We start from the raw sequence: 18,378 nt of genomic DNA, 5'->3' as shown, positions 1-18,378 counted from the left end.
GAATTAGATTTAAGATTTGCATTTGATTTTGAAGTATTGGGGCATTTGGGAGGGTTTTTGTTTTTCTTTTTATCAAAACTGAAATAATTTTTTTGTCCCACAGGATTAGATTTCTTTCCTTTCTTATCAGGAGACAATCAGGTACGTATATGAAAAAAATTGCTGTTATTTTAATTGTATATTAAAATATTTACAAGTATAATGTAGAGCCAACAGAAAGAAATAAACTTCATAGAGAATTCAGAGTAGTCATACCCATTATTATTGTTATGGTTAAGAATTTAAGTAAATAGGGGCGGCCGGATGGCTCAGTTGGTTAGAGTGCCTGCTCTGAACAGCAGGGTTGCTGGTTTGATTCCCACATGGGCCAGTAAGCTGCGCCCTCCACAACTAGATTGAAGGACAACGATTGGGCCCTGGAGAAACACACTGTTCCCCAATATTCCCTAATAAAATAAAAAAAAAAAAAGAATGGAAATAAATATCCTTTTGTCAGCTGTGCCTGAGTATACAGTAAGAACAGTATCTACTTGTTAGTTTCCAGTACTGATTTATAAAGAGGGCAGTGAATCATATTGACTGATAAATTTCTTGGCCAAGTAGCCCCATAAGAGAAAGAGGGCAGACTGTCCTCTTTCCTGCCATACCTGAGGATACGCCCCTTTGAAAATAGAATTATGAGAATTGCTTGCAATCCGAGTTAAAAAATAAAAATTTTATTTTGTTTTTTTCTCCTAGTTTCAGAATCAAAAATGTCTCTCAGGATCAATGATGCGATCATTTCATAAGACGATTTGATTTTGCAAAACATTTTATTAAATATTTCAGAAACACCAGATCCTCAGAATTGTATTAAAGTTAGGACTTTGTTCTGCTGAGAAGAAAGCGTATTCATTGATAAGCTTAATTAACACTTGTTTTGTCTTTCTTACCCTCCCCAGCATTATAACACCTCCCTCCTTGCTGCTGCAGCAGCAGCAGTGTCAGATGATCAAGACCTCTTACACTCGTCTCGATTTTTTCCGTATACCTCCTCACAGATGTTTCTCGATCAGTTAAGTGCAGGAGGCAGTACTTCTCTGCCAACCACCAACGGAAGCAATAGTGGCAGTAACAGCAGCCTTGTGTCCTCCAACAGCCTAAGGGAGAGCCATAGCCACACCGTCACCAACAGGAGCAGCACGGACACGGCATCCATCTTTGGCATCATACCAGACATTATTTCATTGGACTGATGGCCTTGACCCTGCTGCTCCCATCCCCACCCCAGATTAAATGAACGTGGCAGAAAGAAGAGAACTTTGTGCTATGTTTTACCTTATTCTGTTTAGAAAAGTACACAAGCGTGTTTTTTTCCTTTTTTTAGGGAAAAAATTAAAAGAAATGTACAGAGAACAAAACTATATTTTCAGTTTTACTTTTGTATATAAATCTAAGACTGCCTGTCTGATAAAACACTTGTAAAAAAGAAAAAAGGAAAAAAAAACAAAAACAAAAGAAAAGAAAAAAAACAAGTACCCACAAACCACCTTCAGTTCAATTTTTCTGGATTCTGAAGATTTTTTTCGTCATTTGTTCTATGGTTTTGGTTTTATTTTACTTCAATGGCATTATTTTATTTGCAATAACAGAAAAGGAATTGCATGTATGAAGTTTTAAATTGTGGGCTTTTCTTTGTTGTGGGGAGGGGGCTGCGGGGATAGTTTTAATTTCCATTTTCTAAAAATGACTGACTTGGATTCTGTTTGTGTGTGTGCATATTTTATCCAGCCTTAAATTATAAATCTCATCTGTCCCACTGCATTCCCTGTGTATTTTCAGGACATAGCTCGTGGGTGTGTATGTTCAGTGTGTATGTCTGTGTATTTTTCTGTCGTTACTGTTCCTTCTTCTCCCGAGTTTGCATTCAGTTGATAAATCAGTTGCCTGCTTCTTTCAAAGTGCTTTGAAGGTCTTGAACTCACATATGAGCATCTTTATTGACTATCCCAATTGCATGTTCTCCATCACATATTCTCTCTTATTTGCTAGATACCCCTAAAAACATACCCCATATATTTTTTAGAGATTGGAGTAAAGCTGTCTGGGTAAGGAGTAGGCTTAGCAGACCTGTGAATAATACACTTTAGTCTAGTTCTTTATTCTAAATTTGGATTGCCAGTATTATGTATTTAAACCAAGTCTGTGAACACCTGCTTTTTTGGCCACAGGGTAATAAGTTTTATGTAAGATCTTCATACCAAAATAGGAGGTAAAACTAGCTTAGAAAGTCCTGTTGGGTGTCTTGTGCAGCTGACAGAGGTATAGTTACATCACCTCAAAAAAAAAAGTCAGTAATCTTAAAAGTAAATTTAAATTCTCTTCAGAAAACACAATGTACCACACATGTCAGTCTATAAATCTGTTCGATAAAAACAGTTAAAATTCAAAATGGGCTTGATCCTTAGTCATTTACTCTCCAGTTCTGAGTGTACTTATTTTCTTAGCTATTGTTTGTTTTATTTTTTTCTTCACCTTTTAAAGACAAGCATGACATAGGAAAGTCAATTTTCTTTAGAATTCATGGGTCAGTCTGATCTATTCTTACTAATAATGGAACATGTAAATATATTGAAAACTGTTTTTCAGGAGATGAGTGAGGGTTGAAGTGAAGGAAAAGTGGTTCTACTTGTGTTCCAAAATCCTCTTCAGAGGAGATATTACATTCTTCAGGTAATAACTGAAGGTATGGAAAATATTTTTTAGCTGATTAAGAGGCTTAGCAGGTTTAACAGAAAAGATAAAGAAGGGCATGATAATGACCAGTTTTCCAGACTGGATTTTTGTATCACAGCTGTTAATGTTCTCAGAGTTGATGAAGGACCACCTTTGTGTATAAGATTGTCGTTTTAAACCTTGCAGTGGTAACAAAATGACCTGCTTTAATACAGGTAGAATTCAAGATGGCTGTACCTTTGGTTGTATGATAAAATTAATGGTTCACATGACTATGTGGCATCTAAAAATAATATGTTTCTTACAGCATCTCTCTGCCACTAAATTGTTGACTTGAATTTTGAAAAACAAGTTGGTGTTGATATGTATATGTGTGTGTGTATATATGTATTTATAGACAAGTGTGTGTGAGTGACAAGTGAGTTATATAGTCTTCCCCTACGCATGTGTATTCCACACATACATGGCTAAACAATTCGTAATAAAAAAATTCATTGTCGGTTTAAACAGGAAATAGTTAAGTTTTTAAATGAATCTGGTGTTATGGTGAGTAAATACTTTAAAAACTCTCATTGCCATGTTAACTTAGGCTATTGTCTAATAGTATCGTAATTTGTGTCTAAATTCGGATTGGGATAGAAATTACTTAAATTGTGGGGAGTTGCTTCTTATTTCACATTGCAGTAGGAAACATTTGTATTCAACTACCTAAGGTAAAATGAATAGTTTTCTGTATTTGTTTTATTTTCTTTTTCTGTCGTTGTTAGTGGCCTCAAAATTCTGATCAATAACTGTGTGTGATGCTGAATTACAAACTCTTTGAATGATCCAGTTGAAAACCCATTCCTCTACTTTCTTGAGCCCATTTTGAGAGGGTTAACTTCCCCTCAGTGTCCTGCATTATACCAACCTAAAGGAAGAATGGATAATAGGGAGAAATAAACGTCTGTCTAGTGGCTTTGGTTATGTCTCCACAGGAGAAACTAACCACTCAGTTGTCCCTTTATTTTAGTTCATTCCACTCTAAGGAGTTTGTTCCCTTCGGTTGTTGACTTTCCGAAATGTTGGCATTAGTAGTAGCTATGACTCTGTTGGTCTCATGGCCGATATTAGTCAGACTTTCACGATCTGTAGTCATTATTGGTAGTCATGCACTGCATCTTTGTCTTCTAAGTTTAAAAAAGGAAAAAGCACATAGTATTTCATGTGTTTGTTCCTTAGCCCGCCCTCACTCCCAGACCCATGCCAACGTGAACATGCTGTTTGTGGACAGATAACGATTAGGCAAGTGGCCACCATCGCCCTTCCTTGGTGTTTCGTCGTCGGTGTGCATATGTTTGGGTCGCTGAACAGTACTGTGTGCGTTTCACATCTTCGGTAAAATAGCTGTTTGACTAGCAGGGTTGAAGTGGCTTTTAGTTACTTTGTGGGCATTATTGGACACATCTTTTTAAAACAATCTGAACTTTAACCATCCCACACTTGTTGACTAATTTATTTTGAGCATTAAAGTTTTTCTACTTTATTAATTTGGACATTATCACAATTCTGTATCATTACTGACTTAGGAAAGATTCACTTAAGCTTCTGAAAAATGTCATTTCTTGGTAGGTTTTCCTTTGAGTCAAATGTCTGAAATCGAAAGAAAATATATCCCAATTTTAAATTGCTAACTGTGGAAGGAACACTTTTTAAATAATTCCAGTTTTAAATACATGAAACACTTCAATATCTTCAGGACTTTAAAGCACATTTGAAATTATTTTAGTAAGAATTTTGTTTTACCAATACATGTTGAATTGTTTTTTAATTTAAAAAAGCTTAGATTTCAGAAAGAGGGAGGGAGAGTAGCTGGTGGTCCCAGAGTGTGCTGCTGTTAATTGTTTAATTAACAAAGGGGAAAATGTATATATACAGATATAAAAGTTACCATAAATTCCATGAACTTAAATCTGTGATTCATTGCCTTAAAACTTTCTCTCTTAGAATTTCCATACCGCATGCCAAACCAGTAAAATGGCTTTTAAAAATGTATAGTAGACCAATGTCGGTTTGTATAAAAGTACCAAGTGAAAATATTTATTACATGCATTGGAAAAAAAAATTGTTTACCTATTGAATGTTACCTGTTTATGTAGAGCTCTTTAGATGTAATAAAAGAAAAGCCTTCAGTTAATTTGTCTTCTGTAAAATATACTACTGGGTATACAAGGGGACAATCCCTATGAGAAAAGTGATATGCTTTGTGCTTCCAAAGCACCTTTCATCCAGAGATTTCAAAGCATGACAAGTAATTCTTTGGCCACATGCTTTGAGGTAAGTAGTGAATGCACAGCCATCATTCCCTTTTCTCAGTGAAATATGGCTAGCTGTGTAATGAACCACAGCATCTGTTTAGTTTTAATTCTGTTTAATAATCTGCAGTTTGAATGCTAAGAGCACTGTCACCTTTTTTTGTAAACAATACTAGGTGCTAGGTAAACCAACTGGAATTTCAGGAATGAGCATAAAACCCAGACACAAAGTAGTGTAAAAGCCTTTCTTGGGGTAGAGATTGAAATCAGAACATGTCACAGGAGTTTAGAATCCTAGCCTGAGCAGCTTTAATTAGGGACTCTGAGTCAGTGGAGATGAGCCCTAGGTTCTAATGACTACTCCACACCACTTAATGTGGTCTGGGCAAGCTGTACTTCAGATTCCTGTGAAGCAAATCAGATTAATGCAGGTTGCTTTAAAACCATACTGGGGCCATTCATTAGTGAAGACAAAAAGTCTTTGAAGGAAAGTACCCTCACTTACTATAGCCGAGAACTTTCTTGCCCTATCCCATCTAAATCATAGGTGTCTACTGTCTATAGTCCGTGGTGTTCCAGATTGACCGTGCAGGATTTGCTTCCAAATGTCCATGATGAGGTAAAAAGAGATGTGGGGCTGGTACCCTTGATCTTGAAAGTGCAACGTAGCCGTTCTCTGTGGGTGCCAACATCTAACCAGCCCTGGAGGTTCACTGTGAGGTGATGGAGTTTACGCCCCTGGGCCCTTCCTTTGCTCTGGCCTCTTCTAGGGAGCAGCTCCGGCAAGCCTTTATTTCTGTTTGCGTATTCTTAAAGGTGGTGCCAAATCAGAGCCCTCGGGGCCACAAAAGCTGGCGCTGCCCCTGCACAGTGTGCACCAGAGGATCCCAGCTTCACCTGCTCCGTGCTGTGGGCCGTTGGTGGCCTGCCCTGCACGGTACCCTTCTCTACAGCTCCCAGCAATTCCTCCCCACTCCATTGGCAGTTACACTGTTGGGGCAATGAAAGAGTCTCCTGCCTCAGGACCTGGGTTTGGTCTGAAGCCACACAGCATTGTGAGATCGTTGCTCTAAGACTATGACTGTTTTGTCCCGTGCAGTTTCCCTTGCGCCTGGCCCTCAGATTTGTGTCTTGTATAACCTCCCAAAAGACATACCTCCCTCAATTTGGTTTTCTTTTGCTTTAGCAACTAAGCACCATTAGACAAAGCCACAGCTCAGGGAGCCCAATTTTGATACATATAAGGATGAAAAGCTCTGCACTTGGAGCTCTCCCTGCCCCCCACCGCCCAACATGCCAGTGTGTGACTCCAGCCCTTTTTAGGGCTGTGCTGACATTACCAATGGGTCCACAGATTTGACGAGCACATAGGCAGCCCCAGCCAGCGCCTCCTGGCTACAGAACACTTCAGCTGCTTGAGCTGAAATTGCACCTGGCAGGACTAGTACCCCTACTATGGTTTCCCATAGTTCTTGCTGTGTCGTGGCTGCGGCCTGTTACATCCCCTTATTACCTTCCAGTAGTTGGGGGAAATGGCTTGAAGCTAGATCACTTTGACCCACTTGAGCAGACCATCCTAATCTTGCAGTCCTCTCTGATTTCCAATTAGGAGAAAGCTGGCAATTCTGACAGGAGCATCAGAAAGGGCCTCCCAAGCTCTACAAGACCTCAAGAGTCACATCTGGTCTTCTTTAGTTTCTTTATGGTGTGAGCTGTAAAGTCGGGTCACTTACCGCTGTTTAGCCAATGCCGCCCTGGCTCTACCATGAATGCTTTCACCCGAGACTCGGTGTTAATGAGGGAATATCCTCAGCTATGGCACTGTGTGTGCACACAAGAACGAGAACTTGGAAGTAGCCCCCCGTGGTGCTGCAAGAAACGGTGCCATAGATATTTTGTTTGTTTGTTTGAACTCTGCTTGCTGCTGTTTCTAAGCGCTTGGCTTCATCTTGGAAATGTGGAAGATGGTCCCAGCACCCAAATATAGAATATAGTCTTTTGGTAGGCTGCCCTTTTTAGGAAAGCACTACCATGGTAACTCAGTAACGCACAGCCGCGTCCTACTGTTCGCAGAGACATTTTCAAGTCAATATCTCAGACTATCCTCAAAAGGCTGCAAGAGGCAAAAAGTAGGGATCTACCTTTGGGAAGATGCTGAGGCTTCGAGGGGTGGAATGCTTTACCCAAAATCAGACAGCTGGGAAATAGCAGTCGGGACTGAAACCCAGGCCCAACTCCAAACCATAGGCTCTTTCCATTGTGTTAAGGGATGGATTAATGGCACTTACTAATATCTATAAAAATCTTTTATTAAGGACATGTTCGTAACCATGGCTGAAGTCATTTATTTTCATTGCTAAGTTATCTTCTGCTACAGTCTGGTAATGCCTTGCCACTGTGTTTGCCATCTGCCTACAGTGAAAGGGACACTTTTCTTTTTAAAAATTCATCTGTCTGAGTTTTCAGTCCCGGGGGAGGCTGTCTTGCTTTCCCTTCACTCAGTATAATCCCGTGCAGGAATGGTGATCTTGCGGATAAATTCATCGTACTTCACTTTGCCATTTGGTTCGACATTTGCTTCCCTGAAAAGATCATCCACTGCAATAAATCACATTAATTTTTCAATTTGGCTTTAGTGTTACATTATAGGACATCGAGTTCTTGGAGGTGGGAGTTCCCCAGAAGTCTTCCCTGAGTGTCAAGTTGACTGTTCCCATGGACCAGGAAATAAACCACACAGCAGGACAAGCCACCCCCTACGCCTGCAGACCACTGATACAATTGTGAGTTCATCGGACTTTCTGCAGGAGCCAGGCTGCTGGGTAGAGAGGTGTATCAGTGAGGATTCAGTCACTAAAGCTACCTTATGCTTTTTTTTCCCTTTTAAGAAAAAGTCTGACCCCTGTACCTATATTTCTAGAAACCTTTGGCATAGATTTTACCTTCCACAGCCCAACCTCCCAACTGAACAGACACCCTTGGCAGCTGCATCCTGGGCCACCCTGGCATGCCTGCCTTCCCTTCTAGATTGGCATGCCCCATCCCAAGAGGGGACATGGTGACAAGTGGTGTCTGCCACCATCACCTCTTTTTTAAAAAAGTGTGTGTGGGGTGGATAGTATAAGAAAAATTCAGCTGTCTAAAGCTGAAGGCATACAAAACTGCCATTGTTCTCGGACATTGCTCAAAAAAAAAATCACTTCATTTACTTCTTTCTCTGGATTCCTCGGACAAAATACTAGCTTGTCCCGGATGTTGGCAAGAAGAGACATTTCAGATTACACTGCACAGCGGCCCCTCAGGGCCAACCTACTTTTGGCTCTTTGAATCCCTAACTCTTGCAAAAACTGTCTTAACTGCCCTGTGTCAACTTCCTTGGCCTTAGATGTCCCCAGCATATAATTCTGGGCAGTTGGAAAATACCCTGTGATTCTCTACTTAACCAGCTTCCTCTAAAATGTAATTACTGTGCACTGGGCCTAAGCTGGTAGTAGTGCTGAGTATTTTTAGAAGGTTGAGGAGACTCCAGTTTATCTTATTTCATGGAGAAGCTTCTGTCCTCCAGCCACTTGGTTCAGACCATCTCAGGGGACAGGTCCAGCATCATCCAGCACCAACCACTGAGCCTCCTCCTGGCCAGAAAAGGGGCCACACTTAGGGTCTGCTTGCTGGGTAGTACAGTGGTTCACTCTGAGCCCAGAAAGGACCAGGGTGCTGAGGTCAGCCTGTCCCAGGCCTTAGAGGGGAGGCCTCCCTGGCAGCCTTCTTCAGCTGCTCCAAGGATGCTTCTTAATAAAATTGAAGATTTTCTTTCAATCACCCAGGGTAAAGGATTCCTACTTCTGGTATCATGTTTCCTGTCTCCCACAGCCAAAGGAAGGGAAACGGTTCTCCATTTGCCAGCTTCTTTGAAATGTTTCTTTACTGTTTAAACGGATGAAAAATGTGTCGAGTTTTGAGCCGGTGGTATTGCTTTAGACAGCATTAACCATAAGAATTAAGGCCCCAGCTGGCCCTCTCTGCTAACACTCCACCTGGTACATAAAAGGCCGAGCAGTGTCCTCAGAACTTGAGGGAGGCAGAGCCCATGTTCCCTCGTTCACATTAAAACAGCCACAATGAAAGACGAGATGGTGATAGCTGCCAGCCTGAAAAAGCGGGGGAAAGCTGAATCTGCCTTCTGTAGCACTATTTTTAAATGCGTTGCTCTGTGCCTTTGTGACTGCAGATAAAATCTAAGCAGACTGCTTTATAGAATGTTAGCTCTTGGAGGGACCCGAGGGATTGTCTATTGTAGCCTCATTTCCCAACGAGGAAACTGAGGAGGGTGAGAGAGGTTAAGAAACCCATCTGAGGTCCCTAGAATGAGGGGGAACCAGGATTCAAATCTAATACGAACCACAACCTTGCAACCCCTCCTCTGGTTTGTTACGATTTAACCAAAGGCTGACACTACTGAAGCTTTTCTCCTCCACCCACTTGTGTCCTAGCCCAGCCCACCCGTCCCAACCATCGGCGAGCTGGGTGGAGCTGGGTGTCCTAAGTAGGAATCCCAGCCTCTAGGGTGGGTGGGTATACACTGTGGTGGTGACAAAAGGGTACTGTGGCAGGACGGGTGCTAGCCAGGCAGGCCCGGCTTTGGGGTCTCCCTTTACCACATGCAAAGGGCTTTCCCGGAGGTCCTAGACCCCTTGTCCTGTTCTGAGGCAAAGGCCGCTCGTGGGGGTTCTGTGACTAGCAGTCCCAGCAAAGGCCACCCCAGACAACCTTCTGGAATTGCTGTTAGAGCTGGCTAAGCCATGAGGAGAGGGAACAAAGGAGCATCTCAATTTGTAAACTTGGCATCAGCAGCAACTTCAAAAGACAGCTGTGGCGAAGGGACAGAGCCCTAGATGGGTTGGCGGTGGGGGTACAAGTGTCTGACAGACCTGCGTGCAACTCCCAGTTCTGCTGCTCACAAGCCACTCACTTCACCTGTTTCTTCCTCAGTATACGGGGGCACTAGTGCTCCCAGGGGGGTCATAAGCACTGAAAAGGTCCACAGTGAAAGCCTAAACTCAGGGTGAGGCCCAAGTAGACCCTTGCTGGGCTTCCCCAGGCCACCCCTCACCCTGTCTGACGTCTGCCCCAGACTTCCCAGCTCTTCCCCTGGATGCCAGTCCAGGACTCACCAATCTTGACATCTAGTTGCAGTCTTCTGGGGCATGCATAAAATGCAGTGTCTGCACAATCCTAGTGGCATGGACCAGGCTTTGATGTCCACCCCACCAACTCCCTAATCTCCTGCTGTGGGGAAAGAGGGACCCAGGCCATTACCTTCCTTGTGGGTGAGCTTCTCCCCCAGTTTCATGAGTTTTGACCGCAGCTCAGATGCCATGATGTAGCCTTTCTTCTCCTTGTCCGCCATCAACATGGCCAAAAGAATTTCTTTCTTTGGGTCCTCTTGTTTTATTTGCATGTGCATAATGGTCAGGAAAGTGGAGAAATCCAGCTCTCCATTTCTGTCTAGGAAATCCCCAAACACAGCAGTGAGCGGGGAGGGAAAGGCTCTTGGTAGGGAAGCTAACATGCCTCCTGCCCAAGCCTTCATGGCCAGCTCAACGGCACCCTAATTCAGGAAGTGCCGTAGTGGCGGCCGTGGTCATGATAAAGAAGATGCAGCCCCTTCTGCTGAGCTCCCCCCATAGGTTTGCCTCATTTCATCCTCCCAACATTCCTGAGGGACTATGGTTTTCGTCATCCCATTTTGCCCACTTAGGAGACAGAAGCTCGTCACCTCACAGAGGAGTGGCAGGACCAGGATGGAGTACCACCACCTCTGCTCCCTTCCAGGTGCTTCTCTCCTGCCCTGAACTGGAGGGAAGTACATCTATGTGTCCATCCCCCCCTTAGCGGCCACTACAGCACATGCACAAAGGTGGACAGGTGACCACACCTGGCACCTCAAGCCCCAGTCCCACCAGGGCTGGTCACTTGCCTTTCCCTTCAGTGCAGCCTCCCTCCCCGGTTCCCCAGCCCATGCCCCTCCTCCAAGCATGCCTGGGGACCTCAGCCCCGGCCCTGGCAGGAAAACAGAACTTCCCCTAACCACAACTTCCTGTTTGGAGGAGACAGAAACCAAAGGAAACCACCACCCCTTGGAGGTGGAAGCAGGTGATCTCAGTAGCTGGGCTCCCTGTCACCAGGCTCTAAGCCTTTAGAGGGCCACCCCAGGCCCAGCCCACTCTGCCCCAGTGGGCTCCCAGTGCTGCTTCAGGCACACTCTGATGAGAGCTTGGGTAACCCCAGCGGATGGTGGGACACCCATCTGAGAGATGAGGAAACAGGTCCAGACGGGCTGCAGATCAAGTGATCTTTCCTGGCCATCCTCTCCCTCGGTGCCCCTCTTTCCTTCCTAATGTCCAGCTTCCAATACAGATAGCCAACCCAGCCTCTGACACCTGTCATTTTTTCTTTCAAAAAAAAACAAACAAATCTGTTTCTGGTTATAAAAGTCCCTATTGTCGAAAATATAGGGAACAACAAGAAAGGGAATGAAAATCATCCATACTCCCATCACCAGAGAGAACCACTCGGCAATGTTTTGGGTGGGTTTTCTTCCACATATAGGTGGGTTTTCTTCAGCCAGTATTGCATAGCTTTTAGGTCAGTCTTGGACATCAGAAGAACCGGGTCCCAATCCTAATTCCATCATTGGCTTAAGCACGTGGGCAAGTCACCTAATGGCTCTGAACCTTGATCTCTACCTGTAAAATTGTGCCTCCTTCATAGGGTTGTTTGAGTTAAGCACATGACAAATACTCAATAAAGGGAATTTGTCAAAACAACATTGGGATCACTATTCGCATTGTCTTGACCGCAGGGTTGTGATAATCTTGTTGGAAAGCTTAGATCTCAAGGTCCTCTGTGAGATGGGGGTGGCCTCAGTTGCTGTGAGGATTCAAGGAAGCCTGAGTGATGCACAGCACACCTGGCCAGGTGCCTCCACAGCTCCCAGCTGATGACCTCTGACTACCATCTGCCCCTCAAACCTGAGCTGTTTACACCTTCAACATCTGCACCCACCTGTTGGGCCCCTCCCCAGACCACACCTGCTGGGCTCAGGGCCCACCCACCAACCCAGACTGCTTCTTCCCCAGCCCTGGCCCAGCCCACTCACCTATCCCGTGTGTCCGCAGGTGCTGCTGCACCTCCCCCGGTGTTGGGCTGGCCCCCAGGCACCTCATCACCACTATGAGGTCAGGGGCTTTTATCTTCCCCCGCTGCTGCTTGTCATACAGGGAGAAGCATTCCTTGTACTCTGCACACAGCCCAGAAGGGAGAGTCAGGAGGGCTCCCTCACCCCCACGCCCTCTTTGTCCCCTCCCTCCCCTTTCTCTTCTCTCCCCTCCTTGTGCCCACTCCCTTTCCCACCTCCCCTGCCAAGGTTGCCCGATACAGCAAATAAAAATACCGCACTGGCAAGTTAAAGTGAACTTCCAATAAACAAGGACCACAGGTTTAGTATAAGTATGTCCCAAAGTTTTGCATGGGATATACTTATACTATTAGGTTGGTGCAAAAGTAATTGAGGTTTAGAAGGTTAAAACTAATCTCAAAAACCTCAATTACTTTTGCACCAGCCTAATAAAAAGTATCTGTTGCTTATCTGACACTGAAATGTAACGGAGTATCCTGTGTTTTATCTGACAACTCTATCCTCTCCTCCTGACTCCTTCCACCTGCTCCTTTTCTCCTCCCTTCCTTCCCCTTCTCTGCTTCCTCCTTTCTCCCCTCCCACAGCTGACTAAAACCACAGGGAAGCCCTCCTGCCCCTACACCGGTCCAGGGAGACCAGGAGCCATTAGCAGGGCATCCAGACACCGAGGGGACAGTTGTAAAGACAACCGATGTGGGGAAGGGGGGTAATAAAGCCTCTGACTTACTGAGAGGACCAGAAACCCCCTCCGGGAAGGCTTGGCAGACAGTGCTCTCGTATGTGGTAACAATTATTATTACAGTTGTGGGCACTTCTGAGCCCACGGCTCTAACCCCCGGCCTCCAGGCTGCTGAACTCTCAAGATGCCCTCTGCCACAGGTCCAGGTCCTGTTCTTAGAGATGTCAAGGGGTACTGCGGGGCCTTCTCCCAGGCTCAGACTAGATCCGGCTTGCTGCTTTCTTCGAACCCCTTCTCCCCTGGTGGAGAGATCCATGTTCTCACAGTTCAGTGGAGCAGGCCACCCACCTGCATCTCTGTCCCCAATGCTTAGCCCTGGAGGCACAGAGAGGCCACCTGGGAGCTTAGGAGGATCCCTGCTCCTCCACCCCAGCCCCAAATTCAGATTCAGGGACTGGGGGTGGGGCTGCCAGTCTGTCATTCATTCATTAAACATTAGCAGCCACTTTCTTGATGTCAGGCCCTAGGATACAAAGGGAAGCTTCCCTTTTCCCTTCTGGGAGCTTCAGAGACCCCCGAGGGAGGGTCCGTGAGCCTCAGAACCATGGGTGGGAGGACACAGGCGATCGGCTACACGCCAGTCCTCCGACCTGTTCGGTCTCACCTGGAGACCAGCACGAGGGAGGCCCTGCCCTGGGCTTGTGTTCTTAAAGTTCCTGCTCTGGACCTCCTCTTGGGGTGAGGATGCCCAGGGGTCTCTGAGGTGGTGCCCACCTGGAGCCTACAACCCATCCACCCACTCTTGTAGACCAAGGTCTGTGTACCCATACCTCTGAATCCCTGCCCAGGTAAACTTAAGCCCACAGCCCGGGCCTGCAGGACCCTACCTGGCCTACACTAGGCCTCCCCTAATCCAGGTCTGGGCCCCTGAGTTCTGGGTCACCGCCGTCTTCCGCTTGGCCTTGTGGAAACAGAACTGCACGCTGTGTGGAACTGAAGGCTGCTTGCGGAACAGCAGGGTCGGGGATTCAGGGAATAAAGTACTCTCAACACCAAAACTAGGCTTGACGGCAGGCAGAGGGGACCTCAAAGACCACCTTAGCTGACCCGCCCCCTTACAGAGGGGGAGACTGAGGCCCACTGAGCATTCTGCCCAAAAGTGAACATCTGGGCTCTTTTCTGTCTCTGCCACTTACAAAGGCCCCCTCTCTGTTGGGCCCTCAGCCCTAGCCAGATAATGGTGTCTCTCTTTCTTCCGCCCCTATTGTCCAACTGCCCCTCAGGTTCTGGAGGAAAACCTAGTGAGCTCTCTCCTATCAGCCCCATTTGGAAATCACACTGACAAATGTAACACCAGCGTTTCTACCTCTGAGCCTTACTTCTACCTCCACCGCAGCGGCCTCCCCTGCAGCTCGGTGCCTCTTCCCTGTGGGTGGGCCCAGAGCCGCCTTCTTCCCACCAACAGAAACTGAGCAGAGCAAATTGCCTAATGAGACCCATATTTTGCTGTGAATTGCTAATTAAAGAGCAAACCCAACCTACCATTAATTTGGTCCTGGGAAAGAAACTTGGCCTGCAGCAGACAGAGGAAAACAGTCAGGGAGGGACTCCAAGAAAGCACTTTGCCCTCCCCACCCCAGTCAGCCCGACAGGTGACACAGACCCTCGCTTACCATCGCGGGGGACCTGGGGCGGCACCGGTGGGCTCACTGCTTCCAGGATTGACCTCTTGGTTTCCTGTCTCCCGCTTCAAGTCGAAAGTCCGCCAAGCTGGGTGGAGGCCCCTGTAATAAATCCGCGGTTGCCATGGAGACCAGGCCCAGCGCCAGGGGTCAGATTCCAGCTTCCCTGCACAGCTGATGCCCGTCTCAGCCTGGGCAGAGCAGCAGGTTGGGTTTGGAGAACACAGGGCTGCAGAAGGGCTCCCCGGGGCCTCGTGTCCTTGGTCCTGCATCGGGAAGCTGATGGGCTGGCGCTAATGGACAAATGTTCCTTTCTGGGAGCCCTTCCTGGACACAGAGAAGGGGTCAGTGACACACAGAGAGGGGGGACAGGTGGGGCTGCCCCTGGGGGTCTCTTCTCTCTCGCTCTCTCTCCTGTGACTAAGCTGAAAGCTGACAAGGTACCAGGCACTTTGCACGCCCTTATTTAGGGGTTATCACACACCATCTTGTGGGCAGGGAGGAAACTCGGCCAGGATGGCACAGCCCCGTGATGGCCTCTGTCACCACCCAAGCCTTGGGATGCAGTGTGGGAAAGGGACACAGGCTTTGGTGCTCTCAGCTTGGATTCCAATCCTTTTGCACATGCCCATTTGCTGAGTGACCATGGCGCATCATTTCACTGCTCTGTGTCTCAGTTTCCTTATTGGGCCTCATCACAGGACTGTTGAGAGAATCAAGTGGCCAGTGCATAGCCAGTCTTCAATGTGTCAGTTCCCTTCCCTCCTTCCAGGGGCCCTGGGGATGGGGAAGGGACCAGCTCTGCTGTCAAGTCCCACAGTGGGCTCCCAAGGGGCTCAGTGGGAGTCCTCTGAGGTGACTTTCCAGGGCAGGAAGCTCCTCCTTTTCTTCCTTTCCTTTCTCTACCCTCCACAGCCCCCACTCCTTCCTGCAGAAGCTGCTGACTCCCCATTTCCTCAGTGGTTTGTGCTCCTCCCCACTCCCCACCGCGTGTACACACACACACACACACACACACACACACACACACACACACACACACAGAGGAAGTGAGGGTAGGGTGGGGTATTCCCTAGAGCCGCTGAGCTGGGCACAACTGGGTTTTCACCCTGCAGCTCTTTGTCCACAGTTTGTGGCTGCCGTATCTGTCGGGCTCCGACTCCAGTGTTCTGCCTACTTTGTCAGAACTGGCATGTATGGAACCTCATACAATTTGTCAGAACCGGCCTGTATGGCCGCACAGGTTGTGTCCTGCACAAGGGCACTGGGCCCTGGGGACAAGTGAATCCAGTGAGGGGCTGTGAGGAAGAGGGACCTCTGGCTAATTTGTACAAGGCATGTAGACGGGTGGGCCTACTTTTGGTCCATTCCTCTCCCTCCTTTTCTGACCACCTCCATGTGGAAAGTTTCTCTTTTCCCCCAAACTGTGTCTTGAGTCATCTCTGCACGCCTGTTTCTAGGCCCAGACAATTTCAGCTGGAGGATTCTGACTCCTCCCTGTTGGGACTGAGAAGAGGAGAGGCTGGCCGGGGTTCAGGAGGCAGGAGAGGAGAGCTTCTTACTAACAGCCTGGCAGGGAAGAGGAGGTGAAAGAAAGTCAGGTCGGGCCTTGGAAGTGCAAGGGGCACAGGACTGAGGCTTTTGGGGAAGTCTGGAGGGGCCAGGCCAAAGCACACACTTGGGATCACCCTGCATTTTAGAAGGGGCTCATGGTGGGGAGACAAGACATTTCCTTGGGTTTAGGTCAGTGTATGCTGGGGTTTGGGGCTATGTGCCCCCCCAAAGCCATCCCCACTGACACTCCCTTGCCATTTCCTTCCTTAGGTTTTTAGGTGTCTCCAAGGGGTGTCTCTCCTATGATCGAAACACCTGTATGAGGGTGGTGGCTACATGAGGGTTCGTCGGGTTGTGTGTTGTACTGTGTTGTATGTTATACTTCAACTCATCAGGAAAAAAACAGAGCCCCCTCCATACCTCCTGGGGGTGAGCTTTTGTTCACCTGTAGGGCCCCACCACCAGGTTCTGATTCAGCAGGTGGAAAGGGGCAAGGATTTGCCTTTTCCTCTGCCATCCTGATGCTTCCAGCCAGGACCACATGTTGAGATCCACTGGCCTAGAGTTTTCCAGGTGGAGTAAAGCCAGGTTGCAATTAAGAAGTATTTCTCGGGAAACATTTCCAGTAAACTGCCCAGAGATCTCTATCAAAAGGAATCTCCAAGCCTCCAGTAATTTGCTGCAATTTCTTTTCCAGTCTAAATACATTGACCCTTGAACCACACAGGTTTGAACAGTGTGGGCCCACTTGGAATTTTTTCCGATAAATAGAGTAAATGTATTTTATCTTCCTTATGATTTTCTCAATAACATTTTCTCTAGCTTACTAGATTGTAAGAATAAAGCATATATATATCATATAATAAAGCATATATATATGTGTATATATATATACACATATATATGTGTGTGTATATATATATACATATAGGTGTGTGTGTGTGTGTGTGTGTGTGTGTATATATATAAATAAATTGTGGGGACAGAACCAGGAGTGCAGTTTCCAGGCTCTCGCCCTCACATGGAAAGGTGCTCACTCGGGTAGTAAATGGCCATCAACTGTGATCAAATGGCCATCAGCTGTGGCTAGTTGGCCATCAGCTGTAACCAGTGAGCCATTGGCCACTAATATAACTGCGTGGCTACGCTAGCAGCAAATGGGGGCTAGCAAGAAGACGGAGGCTGAGCTAGCAAGAGGGGGTGGCAGTTAGCACGGCGGACTGCAGTTAGTAAGTGGTGTTTGTTGGCAGAGAAGCAGACGGCAGATTGTGGATCGTGTGGCTCCTGCTTCCTGTGTCTCCAACCCAGCCGCCAGCGAGAATATAGTGGTATGACTCCCCTACCTATGGCTCCGTGGGTGTTCCCTTTTGGCCTCACCATGTCCTGCGTTCTTATGTGGGGAGCGGGACAGAGACCCTGCCTGACACCCTGCATGATAAAATATGTGTTAATTATGTTATTGGTAAGGCTTCCGGACAACAGTGGGCTATTAGTACAGCTGGCCCTCACATCTGTGGATTTTCAATCACGGATTGAAAATACTGTTTGGATCCGCAGTTGGTTGAATCTGTAGATGTGAAACCCGAGGACGCGAAGGGCCTACTGTAGTTGCTTTCGGTGATTGAAAAGTTCTATGTGAATTTTCGACTTTGCGTGGGGTTGGTATCCCTAACCCCTATATTGTTCCAGTATCAACTGTATTCACTTTCATACCTAATTTTTTATTCACTTTAAAAGATGTTTTCTTATCAAAGGCCCCCCAAATCGTATAAACTTCAGGCCCCACACAGCAGGCCTGTGCTTGCTCATAGGATGTCTATTAAGTCCTTTTGTGAGTAGGCCTCGGACAGGGGTTTGAGGTAGGGAAGGAATCACAGGAGGTTGCTGGGCAGGTGGGAGCACAGGGCGTACGATGGTGTGAGCGCCCTGCCCGTCTCCTGCCAGTGGCCCCTCTGTATTGTCTGATACAGTAGCCCAGTAAGCTCCCAGTGAGTCTGCGTGGAGGCTGTGACCTTTGAAGATCGAGAACTGAGGCCCCAAAAGATGAAGTGACTTGCCCAAGACTAAGGACCAACCCCCCACAAACCAGCCTCCCCACCTTCCCCCAAAGGGCACCCTCTTCGCTTCAGCCTCTGGAATGGGCTGGTAGCACAGCTGGGAGGCTCCTTGTGACATCTCTGAGGGACAGGTCTGGAGATGCCCTCACTTAGCCCCCCAGCCCCGCAGCCCCCAGGTTCCTCTGAAGAGGGCCGGGAC

The 18,378-nt window shown here is 47.0% G+C and overlaps 2 protein-coding genes across 2 annotated transcripts in view; one reads left to right on the top strand and one right to left on the bottom strand.

Moving 5' to 3' along the window:
- PIAS1 (protein inhibitor of activated STAT 1) overlaps positions 1 to 1,462 on the top strand; it is a 111,431-nt gene extending 109,969 nt beyond the window's left edge. The window contains exons 13-14 of the mRNA XM_033107513.1: positions 104 to 141; positions 942 to 1,462. Of these exons, the coding sequence (XP_032963404.1) occupies positions 104 to 141; positions 942 to 1,235 (332 nt within the window). The 3' untranslated portion in view covers positions 1,236 to 1,462. The remainder of the gene's footprint in view (positions 1 to 103; positions 142 to 941) is intronic.
- Positions 1,463 to 5,026: 3,564 nt separating this feature from the next.
- On the bottom strand, positions 5,027 to 14,694 carry CALML4 (calmodulin like 4). Its single transcript, XM_033107514.1, is given in 6 exon segments — positions 5,027 to 7,607; positions 10,326 to 10,514; positions 12,169 to 12,309; positions 14,429 to 14,459; positions 14,550 to 14,621; positions 14,623 to 14,694. Coding segments are annotated over 6 exon segments (609 nt in total). The 3' UTR covers positions 5,027 to 7,503.
- Positions 14,695 to 18,378: the final 3,684 nt, after the last annotated feature.

This window comes from Rhinolophus ferrumequinum, chromosome 6 (assembly GCF_004115265.2).
Source record: "Rhinolophus ferrumequinum isolate MPI-CBG mRhiFer1 chromosome 6, mRhiFer1_v1.p, whole genome shotgun sequence".
Taxonomy (NCBI): domain Eukaryota; kingdom Metazoa; phylum Chordata; class Mammalia; order Chiroptera; family Rhinolophidae; genus Rhinolophus; species Rhinolophus ferrumequinum.
Note: the sequence above shows the minus strand (reverse complement) of the source record. Positions and strands in the feature narration are given on the sequence as shown.